A 23,766-nucleotide genomic window follows, 5' to 3' on the forward strand; every position below is an offset into this window, starting at 1 on the left:
GCAAACTGAAATGCCCACAGGAGCCAGACAAGAGACCCACATGAGCAAGCTGGGCCTCAGCCCTATTCCCTTCACAAGCCAACTTGTGGAAACATCCTGATGGCCGCACCTTCCAATATTCCTAGAATCTGACCATTTCTCACAATCTTCATTGTCATCACCCTCATCAAAACCACCATCCTCTCCTGCTGGGGTTTCACCAGTAGCCTCTTCACCAACTCCCTGTCCGCTCCCAGCACAGCAGCCAGAAGGACCTATTAAAGCCTAAGTCAGATCATGGCTGTGCCTGAAAAACCACCCAAGGCTCCCACTTCACAGCTCAAGTCCTTACCAGGGCCAAGTCCCTGCAGAGCCAGCCATTACCTCCTAACCTCATCCCCTGCTACTTGCTCCATCCAGTCACACTGGCTGTTTCCTGCACCTCAGCATGTCAGGCATGCTTCTACCCCAGGGCCTTTGCACATGTGGTTCTCATCATCATCCGGAGGACCCTTCCTTCAAATACCTACACAGATCATTCCCTGCCACTTTCAAGAATTTGCCTGTGCCAGCTTTTTAGTAAGGCCAACATGGACCATCCTGTACAAAACACTTGCACGTGCGCACGCACACACACCTCCCGATCCCTCCCCCTACTCCAGAGCACTACCACCTGAAATACATTTGCTTAGCACCAGATGCCTCACCTCCTGAAAGGTATTGGATCTTTGCCTGTTTTGTTCACTACTGTAACATTAGCAGGTAGAACAAGACCTAGTAAGTAGAATGTGACCGATAGTTACTGAACGAATGATTGAATGAACAAACGCCCCATCTTAGAAGATGGCTCCTATTCAGCTCCAGTCAACTGCTGCCATGCAGAACTGAAGAGCTCATACTGTCACAGCCTCCTATTTAAAAAAAAAAAATCCCTGATTCCAGATATTTATATGTAAATTACCTCCAATTTAAATGTTGGCAATTGTTTCAAAGGCAAAACCCAAGATCCCAAACCCAAGATCCCAGCTCTACATTCCTGGTCCCAGGGTCTTACCCGGCTGTTCCTTCCTACACTGTCAGCTTCCCCTTCGGCCACCTTGCCTGTGATCATGTCAGCGCTGGCTTGGGGCCTTTGCTCCAACTGGTCACTCCTATTGAAGCTCCCTCCCCACACCGGTGAGCAAGCACCTACCCATCCCTCAGCACCCCACCCAAATGGCCCAGTAGTTTGGTCATGAATACATACAAACCCCTAAGCACAAAAGCAGGAAACAGTGGCCCTACCTCTGGCTGGGGACACAGTCATTGAGTGGCAACTTCACGACTTTTATTTGTGGTGCCTGTGCTTTGTCTCGAAAATACCTTCTCCCCCTACCCCGGACAGTGGGCGGGAAGGGGGCAGCAAAAAATAGAAGACATCCCTCCCTATTGCACATGGACCCTATATACAGGCCCACCTGGCCGAGGCCAGTAGGGCTCTTGGCACATTCTTGGATCCCTGCTCAGGAGGGGGAGGGGTGACTGGGTGGCATCACACGTGAGGTGGGGACCTCCGGGCAGCCACTCTGGTCCTGGCTACTGATCCTTGAGCTTCTTGGTCCTCAGTTCCTTCCTGGTCCGGTCTCCAGCCCTGGTCCCCTCTGGCGACGTCCCCCTACCTGGCTTGGCCTCCCACCTCCATCCTGGCCTTGGGTGGCCCCCTTGGCTCCTGGGGACTCTGCTCCCCTCCCAGTCCAGAGGTCCCAAGAGGAGATTATGGCTTCTCAGAGACTTCCCCCAGAGCCCTGTCACTCGTGTTCACGTGGGGGAAGGGGTGTGTGTGGCAGAAGCAGCTGTATAAATACAGGTGTGGGAAAGTCCTCCAGAGTCACTTGGAGAGTTTGCTGATGACACGGATCAATGCTGCATTCTCATCCTTGAGCCGCTGGTTGTCAGCACGGAGGTCAGACAGGGCCTGAGGGATGGGACAAGGTCAGCTGAGTGGCCCTGGCAGGCTGAGCCTCTGCCCGCCCTCGGCCCTCTGCCCCCAGCACCCCCGTGAGCTCCCACCTTCAGCTCCTCCTCCAGCTCCGCAGCCTTGCGCTCCAGGGCCCGGCGCTCCTGGAATGAATGGGGGACGTTCAGAAAGCCAGTGAGGCTGAGCAGCGTGGGGAAAGGCCGGGTACAGCTCTGGTCCCCATCCCAGCTACTCCAACTTACGAATCTCTCCAGCTCCAAGAGGGCTGGTCTCTCAGCAAAGCGTTCCTGCCTCTGGTGAGGACAGAGAAAGAGAAAGACCAGGAGTCAGGAAGGGGAATCCAGCACAGCAGCATAGAGAAGGCAGTCTAGTTTCCTGCCCCACTACTCAGCCCACGACCCCCTCCCCTTACCAGTCCACTCAGGCCCCGCCTCCAAGACCCACTCCAAAAGCTGACTGCAGCTCAAACTCCACTCCTCATCTCTGAGGCTCTGCTCCCCAGAGGTCCTACCCCTCCAAAAGCTGAGCCCTGCTCAGACAATCTCCAGGATCAGGCCCTGCCTCCCAGAGGCCCTAGCTCCGCCCCTCATTGCTCAGACTCCACCTCTCAGCTCTAACCCCGCCCCCTCAGCCCACTCCTCATTAGGTGGAGCCCAGCCCAGCCCGCCCCTCATCCTCAGCCTCCCTCTGCCAGCGTTCCTGCGAGGTCCAGGGCGTTGGCCCCCTTACCTGCGTGGCCCGCTCCAGCTCCACCTTGAGCTGTGCCAGCCGCAGCGTGGTCTCAGTCAGGGCCTCGCGGAGCCGCTCATTCTCCCTGCGCAGCTCTGCGTACAGCTGAGGGCACAGAAGAGGCAGGCAGGGTCAGGCTTGCCAGCCCCCGGTGGCAGGTTGGCAGGGGGCGGGAAAAGTGGTAAGTGGGCATCTATTAATAGCAGGCAGGCCACCGAACAGGCAGGTAAATAAAGGCCGGCAGGGAGGGTGCTAACGGCGCCGAGGGTGGGATGGGATCGTGCACCTTCCTGAAGCCTCCGTTGGGCTCCTCTGATTCCGGCTCAGGTTCTGGGTTGAGGTCCCGCTGCGAGTGCTGCTTGCGGGCGGAGGGGCCGCACTCCGCGGTGCTGGGGTGGGGGCGGACACGGTCAGGGGGCCTGCGGCCAGCAGACTGGCCCGACCCCTTCCCTGCCCTGCCCCTACCTGGATTCCGGGCTGCGGTCTGCCAGCTCCGCCTCCTCCCCCTGCGTCGGATGAGGGTTCAGAGGGGGGTTCAGCCGCATGCGGGAGTGGGGTGGTCCCACCCCAAGCCACCTCAGTACCAGCTCAGCCCCACCTGAGCCCCCTCACCTCCGCAGGCCCCCTCCACTCCTTGCCAACCTTGCGGTGCTCCCTGGCAGCCTGCGGTCCCTGACCCTGCCCGTCGGGCGCCTCTGCTGGGGGAGGGACAGGAATCAGCCCAGACACTTCTGGAGGAGGGGCCCCCTCTCTGCAGAGTCCGGTCCCTGGGCCCAAGCCCCCAGGAAAACAGGAAGACTGGGAGAGATGGGGTGGATCGCTGAGAGCGACTCCCCCAGAGAGCAGCCCTCACCTCTCTGGGCAGGGCCGTCAGAGTTCTCAACTCCAGGGACTCGGGGCCTTCTAGAAGGGTCCTGTCAGGGGGGTGGAGGCAGAGTCAGAGCTCGCAGGAGTCCTGCACCACCCACTGCGCCCTCACCTGACCGCTCTCACCAAGCTGTGCAGGGACTTCTCGGGCTCTGTGGCCTTCCCTGCAGCCTTCTCCGCTTCCTTCAGGTCCGTCAGAGTCACACCCTGGGGGAGAGGGGACAGTCAGGGAACGCAGGGTCCAGGCCCCGGGGCCTCCTCCCTCAGAGCCAGGCACCAGGCCCCCATCCGACTCTCCACACCTGTGTGGACCTCCGAGACTGGCGCATGAGGCGGGAGCGAGCTTTCCGCTGGGATTCAGACTCCTCATCCCGCACGGGCATCTGGTAGGACCTGCGTGAAGGGCCCCAACCTCAGGGAGGGTCCCTTGGGGCCCTGTCCCCGTCCATGGCTGACAGCCTCAGGGAGGCACATTCTCTCAGAGGACTTCAACTCCCAGCAGACCCTGGGACCCAGGCACTCAGGAGCCCCACCCAAAGCCCTGGGGACTCCTGTGTAAGGCAGTGTCTCCCAGCTGGGGGACAGCAGCTTCCTGCCATGGCTTCTTCACCTCCGACGGTCCCGGGAGTCCGCTGGGGGCGCTGAAGAGGCTGTGGGGACATTTGGCTTCACTGGCGATTCAGGCTCTGGAATCTTGGGGGGAGTGGAGTTATCCAAGGGAGGAGCAGGCTTGGTGCTCTCAGACCTGTGCGAATTCATTCATTCAACAAATGTTACTCAAGCTCGAAGCATGGACCCAGCACTGGAGACGCAGCAGGGAACAAAAGAAACAAGTTGTCTCTGCCACAGCAGCCAAATCTGAGCAGAAAAGACAGACAATGGCCATGGAAAGACTAGCAGGTTCTGTAACACTCTGGAAGGATCCAGTGCGTTGGAGAACAGGAACAGAGCAAGAATGGCCAACAGACTCGCTCAGGGCCATGCTGAGGACTGGAACTCAGACCTGTCTCCCAACCCCAGGGGGCCCAGGCACGTGGCACTTACAGGGCAGAGGGCTCCAGCACCTTCCGGGAGGGGGTCGGGGTAATCCTGGCGAGACGGAGCTCCTTGGCCTGTGGAGAGAGGAGAGGGGAAGGTATTTCTCTCGACTAGGCGGGGGCCTGAGCCCTGCCCACCTTACCCCACTTACCTGGCTGGAGGTCCCTTCCAGCCAAGAGGACGAAGCTGAGCGCTGTAGCCCAGCCCCAGGGGCTCCCTCGGATCCCCGCCTTTCTGGGGGCCCCAGGGCCCCAGAGCTCCCTGTCTTCTGGAGGCCAAAGCGCCTGGAGAAGGGGGCCTCTTCAGGCAGCTGGGAGAAGAAGGTCTCAGTTATGGAGAAAGGATCCCTCTGCTCAGACTTCAAGTGTTAACCCCCAGAAAGACTGCAACAAACCACGATCCCATCACCTGGGGCAGGTGCAGCCAGACTCACCACGGGGCTCTTAGGACTAGGGGATGGCGGGGAGGAGACTCCATTGAGGGTCCTGGATTCCGAAGGGTCTGGCTCTGTGTATAAGCACATTGGGGAGGTCACAGAAGATGCCACTGGCCTCCAAGAATTAGACAACCCAGCCCTCCTCCTTCAAACCCAGGAGTCCAGACTCTGGCCCCTCACCCGTGGGACCTTCTTCTCCCTCATCTTCGTCCCGGATGAGGGGCCCCCCGGCCCCACCAGGCCGGCGCTCCTTGGACAGGTCCTGGAGGGAAATCTTCTCACGGCTGCTCAGACGACACACAGAGCTCCTGCTGGGGAAGGAGAGGGTGCTGGGGTCCAAGTCCTGGGGCGCCGTCATGGGGCCCCCTGTCACCCCAGAACTCCTCCCACCCATATACCTTCTGTGCTTGCTGCTGGAGGGCACCTGGGGCTCCTGGCTCCTGCTCTGGGAGGCTTCCTTTTGGTTCCGAAGCTGCAAGGAGGGAAGGGGGCTGCTGGGGACGGGCAGAACACACCACAGCCCCACAGCGACACCACCATGCACTCAGTGCCTGGGGTGGCACGGAGGATCAGTGGACTCATTCAAGTTTTCCTACAGATGGTTGCACTTTGCCTGGAAGAGGAGGTGCCCTGGGTCCAACGCCCTGGAGTGGCCACATACAGGCACCATCCTGTTCTCACGGCCCCCGTCCACGGGAAGTCTCCAGTCTCGTCCCCAGAGGGGTCTTTCTAGCTCCCAGGGGTGACCTGCTCACAGCTTCTCCCTGACCCCTCAGCGCAGCCAGGACACTGGCCCCAGGTTTTGCTGCCCCAGGTCTGGCCCTGGCCTCTTGTGGCCTCCTCCACTCCTTGCTCTCAGGTGTGGTTTCCCAGCTGGGCTGCTGTTTGTTTTCACGCCTCCATGCCTCCCTCCCGCCCCTTCTGGCAAACTCTGAGTGCTGTAGTACTCATGTCTTCCAGAAAGTGCTCTCACACACCCCCAGGCCCGGCTCTCAGGAGCTGTGTTTCCCACCCCCAGCTTTTGCATATGCTGTTCCCTCAAGCCCAAGAGTGTGTCCTGGCCTCCAGGAAGCTGGCCTGAGTTCACCAAGCTGGAGCCATGACTGTTCTCTCCTGCATCTGTCAGCCTTGATATTGGCACTGCCAACCTTCAGCAGGGGGATCTGTTTCTGTCCACCTGCCCACTCACCAAAAACTCTAGGCCTGGCCTCAGGAGGTGTTTCTTGCTACCTAATAGTGCTGATTTTAGCCCAGGTAGGGTTCTAAATGCTTTTGTTTGGTAACATACAGCATAATCCACATAATATCATGTGTAATTCCTCATAAAGGCGCGCACTATTACCATCCCCATTTTACAGATGAGGAGACTGAGGCCCAGAGTGTAAGTGACTGGTTGGAGCTCACACAGCAAATCCACAGCAGAGCTGGGATTCCAGCCCAGGCAGTCTGGCTACAGCCCATGTCCTTAACCCCTTCAGCCTGTAACAGGGTCTGCCCAGGTGCTAGGTGGGGAACACCCAGGGGGTGACAGCCCCAGCCTGAGTCCAGGCAGACAACGCCTGTCCGAATCCTCCTCCTGTCTCCCCACCAGGCAGGCGGGAAGCTCTGCAGCCAAACGTCCGTCCACGCTGCTGCTCAGGTCCCTCACTGGGGCCAGGGCTGGGTCACCAGGTGGGGCAGAACAGGTCCCTGGGGCTGTGGGTATCAGGAAGGCAGGGGACAAGGACGCTCCCTTCCCCAGCCTCCGAAGAGCTGACAGGAGAGGAGAGAACCTAGGGGAGCCCCTCGCCCTGAGACTCACGTCCTCCTGTTTCCTGGCCAGTTCCTCCAACAGGCTCAGCACTTCCTCGTCAGCCAGGTCACAGGGACGCTGCCCCTGGGTAGGGGGAGGAGAAGGGGCAGACGATGAAGGAGGAGCAGGCCCCTCTCCCACCCACTGCACCCTGCTGGCCCAGCCACCTGGTCCTCACCGCGTGGGTCAGCGAGTCCATGCCCCCGCCGTGCTCGGCCAGCAGGCGGCAGGCGTCCTCCACACCCCAGTGGGCCGCTGCGTGGAGGGGGGTCCAGCCGTCCCCGTCCCGGAGCTCCGGGTCATAGCCAGCCTGAAGGAGCAGCCTGGGGGCCAGGGAGGCTGGGGGTCAAGGGCTGCGCGACAAGGATCTGGGCCGTGGGCTTTCAGCCGGCCATGCTGCAGCCGCAGTACCAACTGTTACACGTGGAAATGACTGCCCCAACCCCTCACCACCACGGTGACCCTCTGCCACCCGGCCTTGGACCTGCCCCTCGTACATCAGGGGGTCGACTCCTGTGGGTTTCAGAGGCACAGCCCCAGAGGAGGTGGGTGCAGGGCTCCCCCTGCCCGCCCCCAAGCCTATCGAAGGATTGGACCCCCAAAGGGGCCGTCTCTGGCAGTGGTGTCCCAGGATCCCAGCTGGCTTAGGGCGGTCAACCATGGAGATGCTGCCCCCCCAGGGGAAACCCAGCAAGGTCTGAAGACATCTCTGGTTGTATAACTGCGGGGAGGCCGGGGACGCTCAACAGCCTGCAGTGCTCAGGACGGCCCCACCACACAGAATGATCGGACCCAAAATGTCACCAGCGCCAAGCCTGAGACACCCTGGCTTAGACGATTCTCTGCGAGAAAATAATAACCACCTTAGACCTTTCAATTCAGGGGCAAAGGCAAGGTTATAAGCCCAGGGCGAGTCTCCGAACTCCACTCAGGGTAAGTAAGACAGGCCTATTTTTAGAGAACTAGGATGAGGTTCTGTGTCAACGAGAAAAAGCTAAAGCAAACTGGGAACAGATGGGCAGACCGAGTTATTTTATACAGAAACCTCTTAAACACAAGGTGCCCTATCTGGCCCCACTGACCTCTTCCCTCACCATTCCCACGCTCTGCCCCAGCTCCCTCTGCTCTGGCCCTGCTGGGTGCCCGCCTCGGGCCTCCCACAGCATGTGCCCTGGGCACTGCAGCACTGCACACTGCGCTGTTCTTGGTGGCCACCCCCCACCCCGCTGTTTCCTGACGACAAAATCTCACGCGGGCCCCTCCCTGTCACACGCATCTTCTCCCTATTTATAGCCTGCTAAGCCAGCACTTCTCAGCTGGGATAGTGCTGCCCCCCAGGGGACATGTGGCCACATCCAGAGACAATTCTGCTTCTCACAACCAGGGCTGCTCCTGACATCCCTGGGGCAGAGGCCGGGGAGGCTGCTCGGTACCCTGCAGCGCACGAGACAGCCCCCCAGCCCACAATGACCAGCCCAATGGTAGGTTGGCCTGTTTGTCCCCCCATGACGCTGTGAGCTGCAGGTGGGCCCAGATCTGTTTACCCTGTGTCCCCAGCTCCTAACAGGCTACCTGGCACACAACAGGGGCACAGAAAATAAGCGCTGAATTAATAATGTCAAGTGTCTACCTCTACTCTGCACTTTAATGAGCAGAATGCCAGTTACGTTCTTTTCAAAATGCAGTCAATAGATCTGAGTGCAAACATGAACCCATACGAAGAAGCAGTAATCAAATTATAGTCAAGGAATACTTCTAGGTTCTATGGCAGAGAATGAGGCTGCCCACACATACCGACTCTCTCTCTCTTTAGTAACAGCACTCAGCTTTTAGCTGGACACCTGGTCACCCAGCCGAAGACACATCTCCCAGTGTATTTCATAGCTAGGAATGGACAGGTGACAGGGGTCTGAGAAATGGGATGTCAGTGTCAAGTGGTGCACACAACTTTCGGATTGTTCTCTTAAAAGGAACGGACACTTGTTCCCTTTACCCTCTCCCTTTTCCTGCTGGCTGGGATGCAGGTGCCATGGCAGGAGACAAAGCAGCCACCTGGGACTCAGGAGTGGAAGCCATGGGAGGAGAAGAGAAAAGGCTCCAGGCCTGGGTACATCACCGAGCCTGGCCATTTAGAATATGCAGTCCCCCTTGCCATAAGGATCAGTTCAGAGATGGGCAGGTGACCAAGGTGGCCCAGTGAGCAACAGGCCTGGGACTTTTGCTGGAACTATGGAGGACCAGGTGCCCTACCTCAGCAGCAGGTGCTAAGCAGAGAGGCGATACGCCCGGAGCTGTTAAGGGTCATCTTTTTTTTTTTGTCGTTGAGACAGAGTCTCACTCTGTTGCCCGGGCTAGAGTGCCGTGGCGTCAGCCTAGCTCACAGCAACCTCAAACTCCTGGGCTCAAGCGATCCTTCTGCCTCAGCCTCCCGAGTAGCTGGGACTACAGGCATGTGCCACCATGCCCGGCTAATTTTTCTATATATATTTTTAGCTGTCCACATAATTTCTTTCTATTTTTTTAGTAGAGACGGGGTCTCGCTCTTGCTCAGGCTGGTCTCGACGAACTCCTGAGCTCAGACAATCCACCCGCCTCGGCCTCCCAGAGTGCTAGGATTACAGGCGTGAGCCACCGCGCCCAGCCAAGGGTCATCTTAAGTACCTCACTGAAGAAACATGCCTGAAAATTAATCAATACTAAGGTGAGCAGAGATGGAGGGATTCATCTTAACTTCATTTTTATACTAAAATACTATACTAAAGTGTAACATCACAAGAGAGAAGGGAATCGAAAGAATGGGGGGCTTGAAGATGAGAACTGGAACCAACCACTGCAATAGAAAGGGGACAGGCAGCCAAACAGAGACAAAGTAAGGCCCAAGAGTGAGGCGAGGGTAACAGAAAGGGAATAGGTGATATAGCAACTTAAAATATATACACACCAAATAACCTAGCCTTGAAATATACAAGATTAAAACTGACAGAACTATACAGAGAAATGGGCAAAGTCAAAATCCTCCTAAGAAATTTCAATGCCCCTCTCATGTCACAGTGACCGACAGAATAAGCAGGGGACAGTGAGGATATAGAAGCTTTAGGCAGCATGATTGCCAAGTTGACCTGATAACCCACAGAGAACACTGTACTTCACGATACCATTCTTTTCCAGCTTACATATACCGGTGTATAAGGCAAACCTCAACGAAATTCAAAAGGTGGAATCATAGAATCCATTCTATGACCACAATGTAATTAATCCAGGAAATTAGTAACAAAATGACTGGAAAATCCTATACATTTGGAAATTAAGGACACGTTTCTAAATAATCCATGGATCAAAGAAGAAATTACAAATTGGAAAATGTTTTATACTGAATGACAATGAAAAAGACTACGCATAAAAACTTGTGGGTGCAGCTAAGGCTGTATTTACAGGGAAGTATTGTAGTCTTAGGTACATAAATTAGAAAAGAAAGGGCAAGTACAAAGTCTAAGACAATGAGATGGAACAGACTGGCCCAGCTCACCTCATCACCTCAATGTAGCCCTTGGCAGCGGCCACATGCAGGGCAGAAGCCCCGGTGCGGGGGTGCCGGGCTTCTGGCATGGCACCCCCATTCAGCCAGCACCTTGTGTCATGAAGCAGCAGTTCTTCCTCGGCCCGCTTGGCTGCCTCCACATCCACACCTGGGAGGATGAGAAGAGGCAATAGGTGGGACTCAAACCCTATGGTCTGGGAAATCCAGTCCTTCTACCCGTGTGTTCCCCTCTGGGACTCAGAAGGCCTGGACTAGCCCAGTGGTTTCCCAACTGTGTTCTGTGCACTCTTGAGTCCCACTAAGGGTCTGGGTCACTGTGAAGCACTGGGAGAATGGATATCACAGGCCTTTTCCTATTTCAACCAGGGATTCACCTTGATTATTTCTCAAAATAAAACCTAAAGTTTATTGACAAAATCCAGTGTTTCATTACATAAAACTTCTATCTCTACCAATATAATCCTTGACACAGCTTCTTCATACATTTTATCACCATTATCACTTTTTTCATCCATAAGGAGGATAAACTAAGCAAAAAAACCCACTAAATATTCACGTCATTAGGGCAACAGCTCCTTTCCTACTGAAGTGTTGGTCCCTGTTCCCAAATGTGCTACCACCTAAAGCAATCTGTAAGAGAAAGCATGCTTCCCATTAGTCAATTTCACTGTATCTGACTGTGGCACATTTGCAGATGCAAAAAGCAAGTTATGACTTAAAATTATCAAAACAGGCAGCCTTTTTGAGGCTGAAATATTACGTGTTCACTGTCACTTAGAATCTTTATTCTTTTGCATGCTATATACTCTTGAGACAGGAAGTTAAAGTTGTATTTTCTAGAAATGTTTAAACTTTCTCCTGGGAAGGTTATTTTGTCTATTATTTTTTCAACGGTGAAATCTTTCATGCTTACTAAAGCACTATACAGAGCTGCGCTGTCCTATACAATAGCCGCTGGCCACGTGTAGCTACTAAGCGCTCAAAATGTCGCTGATACAAATTGAGATGTGTTGTAACTATATGTGCACACTGGACTGCAAAGTGTGAAAAAAAAGAAGATAAAGTGACTCATGAATTGTTTTTGTGTACTGACTTCATGTTCAAATGACAATATTTTGGATACACTGGGTTAAAGAGAATCTATTATTAAAATTAACTTTACTTGTTTCTTTTTACTTTTTAAAATACACCTACTTGAAAATTTTATTTTTTTAAATTATTTACCTATTTATTTATTTTGCTTCTCAGTTAACTTGAAGAGACAGTGAAAATTTTAAATTATACTTGCAGCTCGAACTGGATTTCCATTAGACAAAACTGGCAAAGAACTCATGTACCACCACCCTTCCTGAAAAATTAAAATGTGTCGGGGTCAACAGAAGACCGTGTGCCCCTCCCCAATTTCATTCCACTCCCTCACACCCCAGAGGTAACCACAATCATGAACAGGTGTTTTGTTATACCCTTACTACTTATATTGTAAGCCTACACACAGTGGCTCATGCCTATAATCCTAGCACTTTAGGAGGCAGAGGTGGACTGCCTGAGGCCAGGAGTTCAGGACCAGCCTGAGCAAAACAGCGAGACCCTATCTCTACAAAAAAATAGAAAATTTAGCCGGGCACGGTGACGCACACCCATAGTCCCAGCTATTTGGGAGGCTGAGGTAGAAGGATGGCTTGAGCCTAGGAGTCGGAGGTTGCAGTGAGCTACGATGATGTCACTGTACTTTAGCCTGGGTGACAGAGCAAGACCTTCTCCCCAAATTAAAAAAAAAAAAAAAAGCATCCTCCCTACATATATTGTAAACTTCTGCCATCAGGCTATAAATGGGACCCATGAAATGCAATCCCATAAATTCTGAAAGTGTTCTTGTCCCACTGCAAGAAACAAGAGTTCCCATTGCTCCACCCTTGCCAGCACCTGGAACTACCTGAGGGTCAATCCTGCCTGTCTTCGAGTGTAACACTCCACCTTCCAGCTGTCTTGGATGTTGGACTCCAAGGAAGTTCACTTCAAACGTTTCAAAAACACTTTAAGTCTCCTTCCTGCTCAGTTCTGCACCCCTGTAAGAAGTGGCCAGGGAGGATCCCCTCTGCTCAGAGCATGGTAGTCTCAACTGTGCGTCCCTGGGGCCATGAAAACAGCGCTTGTAGCACAACTGTGGCTCAGGCCTGCCGGCATCCATTCTCCCATCTTCAATAACCACATTTTGAGTTTCCTCACTCTTACTTTTGCTCCAATGTGGCAGAGCCCACAGCCTGGCTCCAGAGGTGGGCGTTTCACCAGGCCTGCCTATCACCCGTGCTACAGTGATGGGCTCAGGGGCTGGCAAGTGACCAAGGGGCCCAACGCACATCAGAGAACTGTGGCTTGACTACTGGGAAAGAGGCAGCCTGGTTCAGTCGGGATTCCAGCCTGTAGTTAGGAGCCACACCAAGTACCTCACTGAGAGAAGCTGCCCGAGAACGAAGCCAACGCAGAGTGAAGCAGAGTGACCAAGAGATGCTTTTGACTTCATTTGTGCCCCTGGATCAAACTATGCCTGAAGCCCATAGAACTAGTGGACTTTAGTTACATATGCCCATAAGTGGCCTTTTTTAAAAAAAAATTGTGGTGAAATACACATAAAATTTACCATCTTAACCATTCTTAAGTGCACAGATCAGCAGCATTAAGAACATTCACAGCATGGTGCCTCTATCACCACCATCCATCGTCAGAACTAGTTCACCTTACAAAACTGAAACTCTGTACCCATTAAGCAACAATTCCTTATTCCTCCCTCCTCCCAGTCCCTGGCCACCACCATTCTATTGTCCATGATTCTGACTATTCTAAGTAACTCGCAGAAGTGGAATCATGCAGTATTTGCCCTTTTGTGACTAGCTTATTTCACTTAATGTACTCAAGGTTCATCCATGCTGTAGCATGTCCCAGAACTGCCTTCCTTTTTAAGGCTGCATAATATTCCACTGCATGTGTGTAACACACTTTGCTTATCCATTTATCCAATGAGGGACACTCAGTTTGCGTCCACCTCTGGGTTACTGTGAATAATGCCAGGCACATGGGTGCATAAATGGCCTTTTCTGGCCTGAGCCAGGCTGAGTGGGTTTCTGGTACTTGCACAGAGTCGTGCCTGACTCAGCAGTTGAGTCCACCTGGCCAGAGGCTTTCAAGGTGAAGGAGAGGTGTACTCCGGGCCAGGAGGCAACCCGCTGAGCAGATCGGGTCCTCTCACTGAGCAGCAGACTCAGAAAGAGGAAGACAGCAGGTGAGGCAGGGACAGTGGCAGGACAGCTGCGCCTGTCGCTGGTATCTCCTCCCTGCCAACCCTGTCTGTGAGCGGCTGACAGGGTCACGCTGCAGCCGGCACCTGTCTGGAGGCCCAGCACTTCTGGAGGGTTCTCCATCTTCTAGACATGTGTCCCACAGGTGGGTGGGGGCAGAAGCCCTTTTCCTCCTTGCAGCCGGGGTGCGGCCTCCAGTCCTGATCCTGCCCACCACACCCCCACTGCAGCTCCTGTGTGAAGGTGGGTGTCGAGGAGGGGTGCTGGCAGAGGCGTGGGGATTCCAGAGGCAGCGTCCCACCCCAGCAGTGCAGGGTCTTTCCAGTGGAATTGCTGGCATTTGTTGCCGGCTGACCCTACAAGCCAGCACCCCCAACCTGCACAGCTTTGCCCAGCCTTCTCCTCACCCACAGAAGGGGGCCCCCTCTGAGAAGCCAACGCAAGCTATGGGCAACTTCTGCAGAAAAACAGAATGTCACAAAGTTCATGGACCCCCCTGGAGGCCATTCTTGGCGAGGACTGATCCAGACGGAAGGAGACTATATCGATGTGAGAACCACGGGCAGGGTCTGACCCCAGGCTGGGTCCTGAACCAGAAGGGGAGAAGATATTATACAAAGAACAGCAAGGGGCCACCTGGAGAGATCAGGGACAGCACTGCAGCATCAAGGTTAAAAGGCCAAGGGCCTGATGACGGGAGGGTACCGCAGTTGGCGCCTACTGTGGCTATGCAGCAGCTACCCTTGTGGGAGACACCTGCTGAGCATCAAGGCAGAGAGTTACAATGTCTGCGACAGATCGGGAATGGGAGGGAGGGATGGAGGGAGAAAGGAAAAGACAAGAAAGGGAAGAGAAGAGAGGAGAAAGGAAGGAAGGAAAGACAAGACATGTTTATACATGTATATGAGGAAGGAGGAGGAGGGAGGACATGAGAGCACACAAATGTATCAAAAAGCTAGAAACTGATGAATCTATACTATATGATTCCATTTATATGAAGTGCACAGAGAGAGCACATCAGTGGTCACGGGGCCAAGGGGTACGGCTAGAGGTGATGGCTCAGGGGTGTGGGGGTTTTTTAGGGGATGATGAAAACCTTCTAAAATCAACATGGTGATGATGCACAACTCTGAGAATACACTAAAAACCACTGAAGTGTGCACTTTGGCTGAACTGTAGGACACGTGAATTACATCTCAAAGAACTGTTTCAAAAAAAAACCTGGCCGGGCACGGTGGCTCACGCCTGTAATCCTAGCACTCTGGGAGCCCGAGGCGGGTGGATCGCTCGAGGTCAGGAGTTCGAGACCAGCCTGAGCAAGAGTGAGACCCCCGTCTCTTCTAAAAATAGAAAGAAATTATCTGGCCAACTAAAATATATATACAGAAAAAGTTAGCCGGGCATGGTGGCGCATGCCTGTAGTCCCAGCTACTGGGGAGGCTGAGGCAGTAGGATTGCTTGAGCCCAGGAGTTTGAGGTTGCTGTGAGCTAGGCTGGCGCCACGGCACTCACTCTAGCCCGGGCAACACAGCGAGTCTCTATCTCAAAAAAAAAAAAAAAAAAACCACACTGGCAAATCTCAGCCAAGGCTATCTGGGTGTTCATGGTGCTACTGCTGCAATTTTCTGTAAGCTTGAAGCTTTTCAAAAATAAAAAGTTGGAGGAAGGGAAGGGAGAGAGCCCAGCTTCACGGCTGATTTTACCCACTCCCCACGGTAAGCACAGGAGGGCTCCCAAACCTCAGATCTCCACCTCCACGTGTCCCACTAGCTACTCATGTCCCCACAGTGCTCTCACGGCCACCTGAACTCCAAGCCCCATGTAGAACCCTACCCTTCTCCAGCCTGGCCGGCGACACCATAAGCACAGCCATGCTGAAATCTGCCAGGATCTGTTCCTGCATCGGAGTCTCCCTTTCCTCCCAAACAGTCCTCTAGGGCCGAGCCGGGCCCTATGCTCACGCCTTGTCATCGATAACCACACCGCACCCTGACCACCACCCCACAAGGCAGTGCCAGCCATCCCTGTTTCAGTCATCCGGGAGGTGAGCTTCAGGAACGTGCCTGGGGCCAAACAGCCAGTCACTGACAGAGCTGGGCGGCGAACCCATCAAGTCGGACTTCAAAAGCCACACTCGGGACCCAGGGATCCTCTGGGGTGTCCCACAGGCATCACACACCTGCTAGAAGCAACACCCCTCCCCCAGGAAAAGTGAACATAGCCAGACACAGAGTTTCAGGGGGTTCTTGGGCCCCACACGTTGGACCCCCGAGGCACCGTTACTCTCAGAGCACAAGCAGAGCAGTCCCAGCAGCCCCTGCCTGCCTCTACTGCCCTCCGTAAACGCATCGCCTCCCAGAAGATCTACGCCAGGCTTCCGGCAATACCCCGCTGGATGGACTTTGGACAAGTCCCTCCTGTGTGTGGCTTGATTTCCTCAGCTATTCAGAGAGTAAAAGGACACTTCCAGCTGACAGCAGTCTGAGCTCTTGTTCTGTGCCACCCCTGGGCTCCAAGCAATCCCTGAGACAGGTACCTGCACCCACATTTCACAGGTGAGGAAACCGAGGCACAGAGAGAGCCAGAGAATTCTAAGAAACAGGTGTGGCCTTTTATTCTCTCTTTTTTTTTTTTGAGACAGAGTCTTACTCTGTTGCCCAGGCTAGAGTGCCGTGGCATCAGCCTAGCTCACAGCAACCTCAAACTCCTGGGCTCAAGCGATCCTCCTGCCTCAGCCTCTCGAGTAGCTGGCACTACAGGCATGTGCCACCATGCCCGGCTAATTTTTTCTGTACATATTTTTAGTTGTCTAGATAATTTGTTTCTATTTTTAGTAGAGACGGGGTCTCACTCTTGCTCAGGCTGGTCTAGAATTCCTGACCTTGAGCGATCCGCCCACCTTGGCCTCCCAGAGTGCTAGGATTACAGGCGTGAGCCACCACGCCCGGCCCAGGTTTGGCCTTTGAACCCAGGCAGCCTGATTCCAAAGCTCTCAACCTGGGGCCACAGGCGAGGAAGAGCACCCCCGCCCCGCACATGGCACACCAGAGGCCCACCTCGGCGTGCGATTTCCGCCTTCAGCAGCCCCTCCATGGCATCTGACTCAGCCAGGTCCAGGGGCAGGTCCCCGTCACTGTTGACGGCAGCGATGTTGGCCCCATGGCTCAGGAGGTACCTGGGGGTAGGGGGTGGTCAGGGCTGAGGGTCCAGGCCCCTGCCCCATCCGGACCCTGCCCACCCCTCCCCTGCCTCACCTGGCAATGTCCAAGTAACCACAGGAGGCGGCCACATGCAGAGGTGTCCAGCCCTCGTTGTCCGCCTGGTTCACCGTGGCACCCTGCTCCACCAGGAAGCGCACCACCTCCAGGTTCTCGTCGATGCAGGCCTGCAGGGCGGAAGGCAGGGCTGTCAGCACACACCCAGCCCAGCCATGGCACACCCAGCAGAGCAGGACTCCGAAAGGGAGCCACGAAACAGATCCAGGGGCCCAGTGCGAGTGTGTTGGTTAAAAGACCCTGATGGCCTCTGCCACAGGCCCTGGAGGCCCTACTGGCCACCACCTGTTTAAGACACTCCTGGCTGCCCCACGGTCACGTCAGCCAGGCATTCGGAGCTCAGTGGAGACCACGAGGACTCCCAGCTGCCTGTAAACAGAAAGTGAACAGGGAACGGATGGAGGCTTCTCGTCCAGGTGTGGGAGTCCTGAATGGTGCTTGGTAGACACGTTACGACCCAGTCACCACCTGCAGGGTGGGGATTGCAGAGTTCAGACTAAGGGAGGAGGTTCCAGCCCCTCTTCCTTCAGACCCAGGGGTCCAGGCCCCAGCCACTCCCCTCTTAGACCCAGCCAGTTCCTTCCAAGGGACAAGACTGGAGTACACACCCCAGCAGATACGCTCCAGGAACCGACACAGCTGGTAAAGCCCCCTGCCCCTGGGATACAGGGGGCGTCCTAGACAGGATTCCCAAAGAGGGTCAGACGCCGGGATTCCTGTGTGCCCAGGAACCCAAGCTGGCACAGCTACCGTTCACAGAGGGCCTGCTATGCCCGAGGTACTGTGCCAAGGGGTTTACTTGGACCACGTTGTCTAATCCTCCCACGTACGGAGTGAAAAGCTCAGGAAGGTGGAAGCCCAAGTTCAAGTCAGCATAACAAGCAGGGTCCAGAGGACAGACTTCACCCGGGCTCATCATGTGGATGCTGGTGGCACTGGGAGCTGCAGTGGGTCTGAGAGAGGGTGTGGGCCTAAACTCCTAGGTCCTAAGGATAAATTAACTCCCCAGCTCCCTCACCTCTCCAAAGCTGCCTATCTGGAGGAGGGGGAGGGAGCTACGAGGGCCAAGAGCATGAAGTCATGGAAACTCAGGCTGCAAAAGGGGGGCCACACGTGCCCTGGGAACGGGATGAACTCTGGGCTCGTTTATTTCCACCCAGTTGTCATGGCGATGGGGGAGGGGGGCAAGGAGAGAGATGGGCATTTCCCTTTCAAGGATCTGCCCAGCACAGGCATCCATGTGAAAGATGCCTGAGGCCTGGGCACCAGGGACCCAGGGATCTAGGCCCAGCCCCTCCTCCCTCAGACCCAGGGATCTAGGCCCAGCCTCTCCTCCCTCAGACCCAGGGATCTAGGCCCAGTCCCTCCTCCCTTGGATGTGGGGGTCTGGGCCCAACCCCTCCTCTTGCAGACCTAGGAATCGGGGCCCCCAGCCCCTCCTTTCAGACCCAGGGGTCTGGGCCCCCAGCCCCTCCCTGTTCAGACCTGAGAATCCTGGCTCCCAGAATCCCACTCCTACTCCAGACCCCAAGCCCCTGGCCACTAATGCACGTGGCAACTTGCGCAGGGTGGGAGTGGGGGCAGTGTACCAGGTTTGCCAAATAGGGGTAGGGGCTGAGGTAGGGGCTGAGGCTTGAGAACTTACAGGAAACACAGCCACGGCAACAGGCTGATGCTGGGGGACCTGTCCCAGGAAGGGTTCAAGACAGAAATCTCAATCCCAGGTGGAGGAACGAGCTGACACTCAGGAGGTACGCAGATACGGTGGCCAATTGTACCTATTTCCTAAGACTGAGAGTTTTCAGCACTAAAACCAGGCCAGTCCCATGCAAACATGGGGTGGTCACCCCAGACCTAGACCTGATCCAAACCCCAGCTCCCTGCTTGCTGGCCATGTGACCTGAGGAAGGAACTTCCTTTTTCTGAACCCCAGACCACTTCTGTCTTCAGGCCTCCTGAAAAGCAATGGAGACCGAGTTTACCAAGCGATTGCCCCACAGTAAGAGGCAAATCCACCCAAGAGGCAGCTTGACAGGCAGGGCCAGGGCAGCTCCTGTGGGGTCCAGGTCAAGGAGGTGGTCTGGGACTCTGAGGGACGCAGGAGAAGGGTCTGGGTCTGAAAAGCAGGGCCAGGAGCCCTGAAGGGAGGGTGCAGGAGAGCCCGGGACATGGACTGACAGACAAGAAAAGGGGCACTGAAGCCTGAACCCCTCTCTTAGGACCACCGAGGACACAGAAACCCAGAGAATGGCCTCAGGGAAGTGGTACCGCGCTCTGAGTGAAGGAAAATGTCCCAGATAGCACTGGGGCCACTGCAGGGACAGGGCCTGGGGGTGGGGAAACAGAAAGGGGACAGAGGCAGCAATTCCCCAGTGAACATCTATAAAGCATCACACCTTGCAAAGGGAGTTCTCCAAACATACAACCTCCGTCCTTCATCAGAGTCCTACCAGGGAAGGGCTGACTACTGGCCCCATTTAACAGGTTAGAAAACTGAGGCAGAGAGGAGAAACACTAATTCAGTGTCACAAAGTCAAGAAGCTGAGATTAGAACTCAGGACAAACTGATTCTGGCTCTGTTTTTTTTTTTCCTCAAACTACTATTCTTTTCTTTCCTTTTTTTTTTTTTTTTTTTTTGTGACAGAGTCTCACTTTGTTGCCCGGGCTAGAGTGAGTATCGTGGCGTCAGCCTAGCTCACAGCAACCTCAAACTCCTGGGCTTAAGCGATCCTTCTGCCTCAGCCTCCCGAGTAGCTGGGACTACAGACATGCACCACCATGCCCGGCTAATTTTTTCTATATAGATTTTTAGTTGGCCAGATAATTTCTTTCCATTTTTAGTAGAGACAGGGTCTTGCTGAGGCTGGTCTCAAACTCCTGACCTCGAGCGATCCACCCGCCTCGGCCTCCCAGAGGGCTAGGATTACAGGCGTGAGCCACCATGCCCGGCCTCTACTCTTTTCTTTTTTTAGAGATGGGGTTTTGCTGTGTTGCCCAGGCTGGTCTCAAATCCTGGCCTCAAGTGATCCTCCTGGCTCAGCCTCTCGAGTAGCTGGGACTACAGGTGTAAGCCAGCATGCCCAGACCCAACTGCTACTCTTCTTTGGAATCTGGGAGCTGGACCTGGTCAAGCATCCTCCCCCTTCCACTCCAACCCTGTCATGCTTTGCTTCCTAGGACCCTCTCCAGCCTCACCAGTAACTGAACCTTAGGGGTTCTCGCAAGGAGAAGGGGCTCCAGGAAATGGGGGTTTGTCACCAGAGAAGGAATCTGCTCAACAGGAGGCGGCAGTTGGACCAACATTGAAAGACTAGGAAGGAGAAAGCCTGGGGATGGGGCTTTTCAGTGGCCAGGCTGTCTCTGGTGGTCCCACTGGGGGGGGGGAGCTGGGGAGAGAAAGGCACCTCGAACCAGAGAGAGCCCTAGGAACATAAGCTGGCCCTGGCTCTGGGACACGGGATCACTGGAGGCAGCAATCAGGGGGTCTTGAAGAGAACATGGGGCCCCAGGTTGGAGGAAGAGGACTAACAGGGCTCTAGAACCCTTGCAAGATGACATCACAAGGGGCTAAGAGAGAAGTCACAGTCTATGGGAGGGGAAAGCTGCCCAAATAAAAGAAGAGGTGACCCAAATCCACAGAAAGAGGGGTGACCAGGCAAAGATAGCAAGATGATCAAGAGGACAAAGTGGTGGCCCACAGCCAGGAAGAGGCAGTGCTCTGAGGTTATCCAGAAAAAGGGTGATGGATGCAGGCCTGGCCACAGGAAGGGGAGAAAGGGGAAGAGGAGGAGATACATCACTAAGAGAAGGCCCACGATAAGAGGCACAAAATGGCACAAGACCCAGCATGAGAACGAAGAGGGAAATAACTGAGTTAGGAGATTAGGGATTGGGAGGAGAGAGAACATGGAGCGACCCAGAAAAGGGAAGCATCCACTTCACAGAAACAAGGTGGTACAGAGCCTAGAACGAAGTGGCTCAGGAAAGGGCATCTTTAGGCAGCAACAAATGGCACGGACCAACAGAGAGAATGGGTGGGGAGAAGACAGAACCTGAAAGAAGTGGCACTGAACGATCTGGGCCTAGGCAAGGCGGTGGCCCAGGCCAGAGACTCGGCGAGGAAGGAGGCACAGGCCCAGGAAAGAGAAGGATGCAGCTCACTGAAAGCAGCACCTGCCTAGAAAGGGGAAACAGTGGGCCAGAGGTAGCCTGGCAGCAAGCAGAGCTGGAAGAAGTGGTACAGGTTCAGGAAAGAGATGGCAGAATTAGGTGGCAGAATAGAACTGGCACAAGTAGAAGTGGCACAGACGAAACGAGTCAAGGGCATTCAGGGTCTGGAAGACAGCAGCGTCAAGTGGCCAAGACCAGGACCAGCGACAAGGACCAGACTAAGCCGTCAGAGCCGGCTCAGGTTCAGGGAGAGGGCAGCGCAGGACCTGGGCAAGCAAAGCCCAGGGCCAGTAACGACGGCGCAGATCAAGACTGGCAACGGTGGCTCAAAGTTGGGAACGGGGGACGCTCAAGGTGGCGCAGATCGAGGATGGGTCAGCTCCAGGAAAAGCGCAGGGCGACCGAGACGACCCGGGCCGGGGGTGCTGACCTGGTGGAGGGCGCTGATGCCGTCGGCGTTGGTGGAGTCGAGCACTGCGCGGGCGGGCGGCGGGGCAGCGGGGTCGAGCTCGGCGCCGGGGCCGGGGTCGGCGGCGCGCAGCATCAAGCGCGCCTCGTCCAGGTCTCCGCCCGCACAGGCCGCCAGAAACTCGGCGGCGCGCTCGAAGCGGACGGTGCGGGCGCGGCGTTCCCCGTGGCCCGGCTCCGCGCCCGCCCGCGCCCCCCATTGCCGCAGCTGCTCCCGCCGCCGCTCACGGGCAGCCGCGGCCGCCGTCCCCGGGCCCGCCGCCGGGCTGTCCTCGCCCGACATCGCGCCGCCCGCCCGCCCAGCGAGCGAGCGAGCACGGAGCACCGAACAGCAGCCGCCGCCGCCACTGCCCCCCGCCCGCCCCGGGGACAGCCGGGAACTGCAGCTCTCCGCGTACCGCCCCAAGGATCTCCCGGGCCCCCGCCCGACGCGCTGACGTCACAACGTAGCCCCAGGGTGCCCTGGGAATTGGAGTCCGCAGGTCGGAGAAGCGCCTAGCTACCGTCTGATGGGATGGGGGAGGGCAGGGGCCAGGTCGCGGGGAACTCTGGGAAATGGCGCCTATAACCGGAAGTTGCTGCTAGCGACTTTCTCCACTTGCTATTCCCCGAGGCCTACTGGGAAGGCCGCAGCTCCTCGCGTCAAATGGAAAGCGCCTGGGCGAGACATGCTCCGAGGAACGCTGGAAAATAGAGTCTCAGGCTGAAGGGGTGTCCCAGGGCGTGCTGGGAAATGAAGTGCACGGTATAAAGGGGTCGAAGAGCAGGCCCCGGGGCCTGTGGGGAAATCGACTGGACAGCTGGGCTCTAAAGGATTTAGAACTGATTTTTCCATATACCTTATCACCTTTCCACGTACTATATAATTTATCTTGAATTTTTTCCCCGCCCCTGCCAAGTAGAAATAAGTTCCCTGAGGGCAGAGATTTTTGTTTTCCGTGTGCGCTACTCATTCTCAGCGCCGAGAACTGAACCTGAGGGTGCGCGATCGAAGACAATTGGATGAATGAATGAATGAATGGAGGCCCTAGGTCGTGGGAAACACCAGGGCACCATGGGAAATTGAGTCCACAACCCAGAAGTCCCTAAAGACAATTCACCTCCAGGCTTCCGCGGGTGACTGCCCAGGGCATGCTGGGAAATAAGGTTTGCGCTGCAAAGGTCATGGCAACAAACGACCACCCGAGGGCATGCTGGGAAATATAGTCCGCAGGATCACGATGTTAAAAGCACATCTGGTCGTAGGCAGGGCCCCAAGGAACCCCAGGAAATCGAGCTTAAGGACGAGAGAAGTCCAAAATCCCTAATGGTAATCCCTGGATCACACCGGGAAAGCAACCCAAGGGGTTGGGCCCACAACGACAGGGTCCCCCGAGCCTTCACTGACCCACCCTTCTCCGGCGCCCACGGGCCACGGAGCTCTCTGGGAAATGTAGTCCATGCTCTAGCACAGTCGCAAGGCAGACTGGGATTTGTAGTTCAGTGCGAGGCATTCCAGTAGTTTTGGTAGTGAATCACCTTATTGCAGACCCAAGTGATAAGCACACCTTAAGAATTCTGCATCTACATCCACATTGGAAAGGTGGCAGACACTTTGAAACACGAACAGAGATCCATAAAAATCACACAGACAGGGTTGCAGCCTGCAGGGTGGCTATTCTGACAGGCTGGAAAGCAACTGCCTTGGACAGAAGCTGAGAGCATGTACTTCAAGGGAGGAACAATGGGGAACAGGAAGTTACGCTAAGTAGTGTGGCCAAATATACATATTTAGCTATAGGAAGAATCATGAATATTGACAAAAAGAGAAACATGCACATGCACAAATAAACTTCATGCCCCTTCATGGGTCACACGCACAAAGAAGTGGCAGCTTTAGCGTGGCTCTGAGGGTGGAGTTTTCAGCCTTCTGACCTCAAAAGGTGAAACAGAGGACCTGAAAAGCATCACTGTGCATCCTCCATAGACTGGCCAGAACCACTCTGTGGTCAGTGGTCTCTTAACAGGAAGGAATGCTGGTCAGTTGTTACATGGAAACCGCAAAAAGGGAGGAGAGATCATGAGATTGGTTTCTGTTTAGAGGTTAGGGAAGAAAACCTATGGCTGTTAGTAAGGAAGGGAGTATAATGAGGTGTATCTGACCTCGCATCCCGTCATGGCTGGGAACTCAGTTTTAAGGTTTCTTTGGGGTCCCCTTGGCCAAGAGACAGTCCAGAACCACGAT

The 23,766-nt window shown here is 55.2% G+C and overlaps 1 protein-coding gene across 6 annotated transcripts; it reads right to left on the reverse strand.

The window, feature by feature from the left end:
- Nucleotides 1-1,284: 1,284 nt before the first annotated feature.
- Nucleotides 1,285-21,924, reverse strand: PPP1R12C (protein phosphatase 1 regulatory subunit 12C). Of its 6 annotated transcripts, none has more exons than XM_045532762.1 (22): nucleotides 21,505-21,924; nucleotides 16,884-17,014; nucleotides 16,686-16,804; nucleotides 10,325-10,484; nucleotides 6,977-7,121; nucleotides 6,808-6,882; nucleotides 5,405-5,478; nucleotides 5,187-5,314; nucleotides 5,004-5,077; nucleotides 4,722-4,880; nucleotides 4,577-4,644; nucleotides 4,143-4,277; nucleotides 3,835-3,925; nucleotides 3,659-3,739; nucleotides 3,519-3,579; nucleotides 3,278-3,360; nucleotides 3,131-3,171; nucleotides 2,952-3,054; nucleotides 2,666-2,770; nucleotides 2,179-2,229; nucleotides 2,029-2,079; nucleotides 1,285-1,933 (listed from the first exon to the last, which is right to left on the reverse strand). In XM_045532762.1, exons 1-22 carry the CDS (start codon nucleotides 21,823-21,825, stop codon nucleotides 1,847-1,849), a joined length of 2,343 nt encoding a protein of 780 aa, XP_045388718.1. In that variant the 5' UTR covers nucleotides 21,826-21,924; the 3' UTR covers nucleotides 1,285-1,846. The 6 variants fall into 6 exon arrangements, with proteins under 6 accessions (XP_045388718.1, XP_045388717.1, XP_045388720.1 ...); XM_045532761.1 differs by having other exon boundaries at nucleotides 3,278-3,363; XM_045532764.1 differs by having other exon boundaries at nucleotides 3,308-3,360; nucleotides 21,505-21,825.
- Between the last annotated feature and the right edge of the window lie 1,842 nt (nucleotides 21,925-23,766).

This window comes from Lemur catta, chromosome 19 (genome assembly GCF_020740605.2).
Source record: "Lemur catta isolate mLemCat1 chromosome 19, mLemCat1.pri, whole genome shotgun sequence".
Classification (NCBI taxonomy): Eukaryota; Metazoa; Chordata; class Mammalia; order Primates; family Lemuridae; genus Lemur; species Lemur catta.

Excerpts from the sequence above, each read along its gene's own strand:
- PPP1R12C (XM_045532761.1), bottom strand. The coding sequence starts at position 21,825 with ATGTCGGGCGAGGACAGCCCGGCGGCGGGCCCGGGGACGGCGGCCGCG. Across the intron at positions 10,485-16,685 it reads GGCGGAAATCGCACGCCGAG|GTGTGGATGTGGAGGCAGCC; the intron begins GTGGGCCTCTGG and ends TCATCCTCCCAG. Across the intron at positions 4,645-4,721 it reads TGGAAGGGACCTCCAGCCAG|GCCAAGGAGCTCCGTCTCGC; the intron begins GTAAGTGGGGTA and ends CTCTCTCCACAG.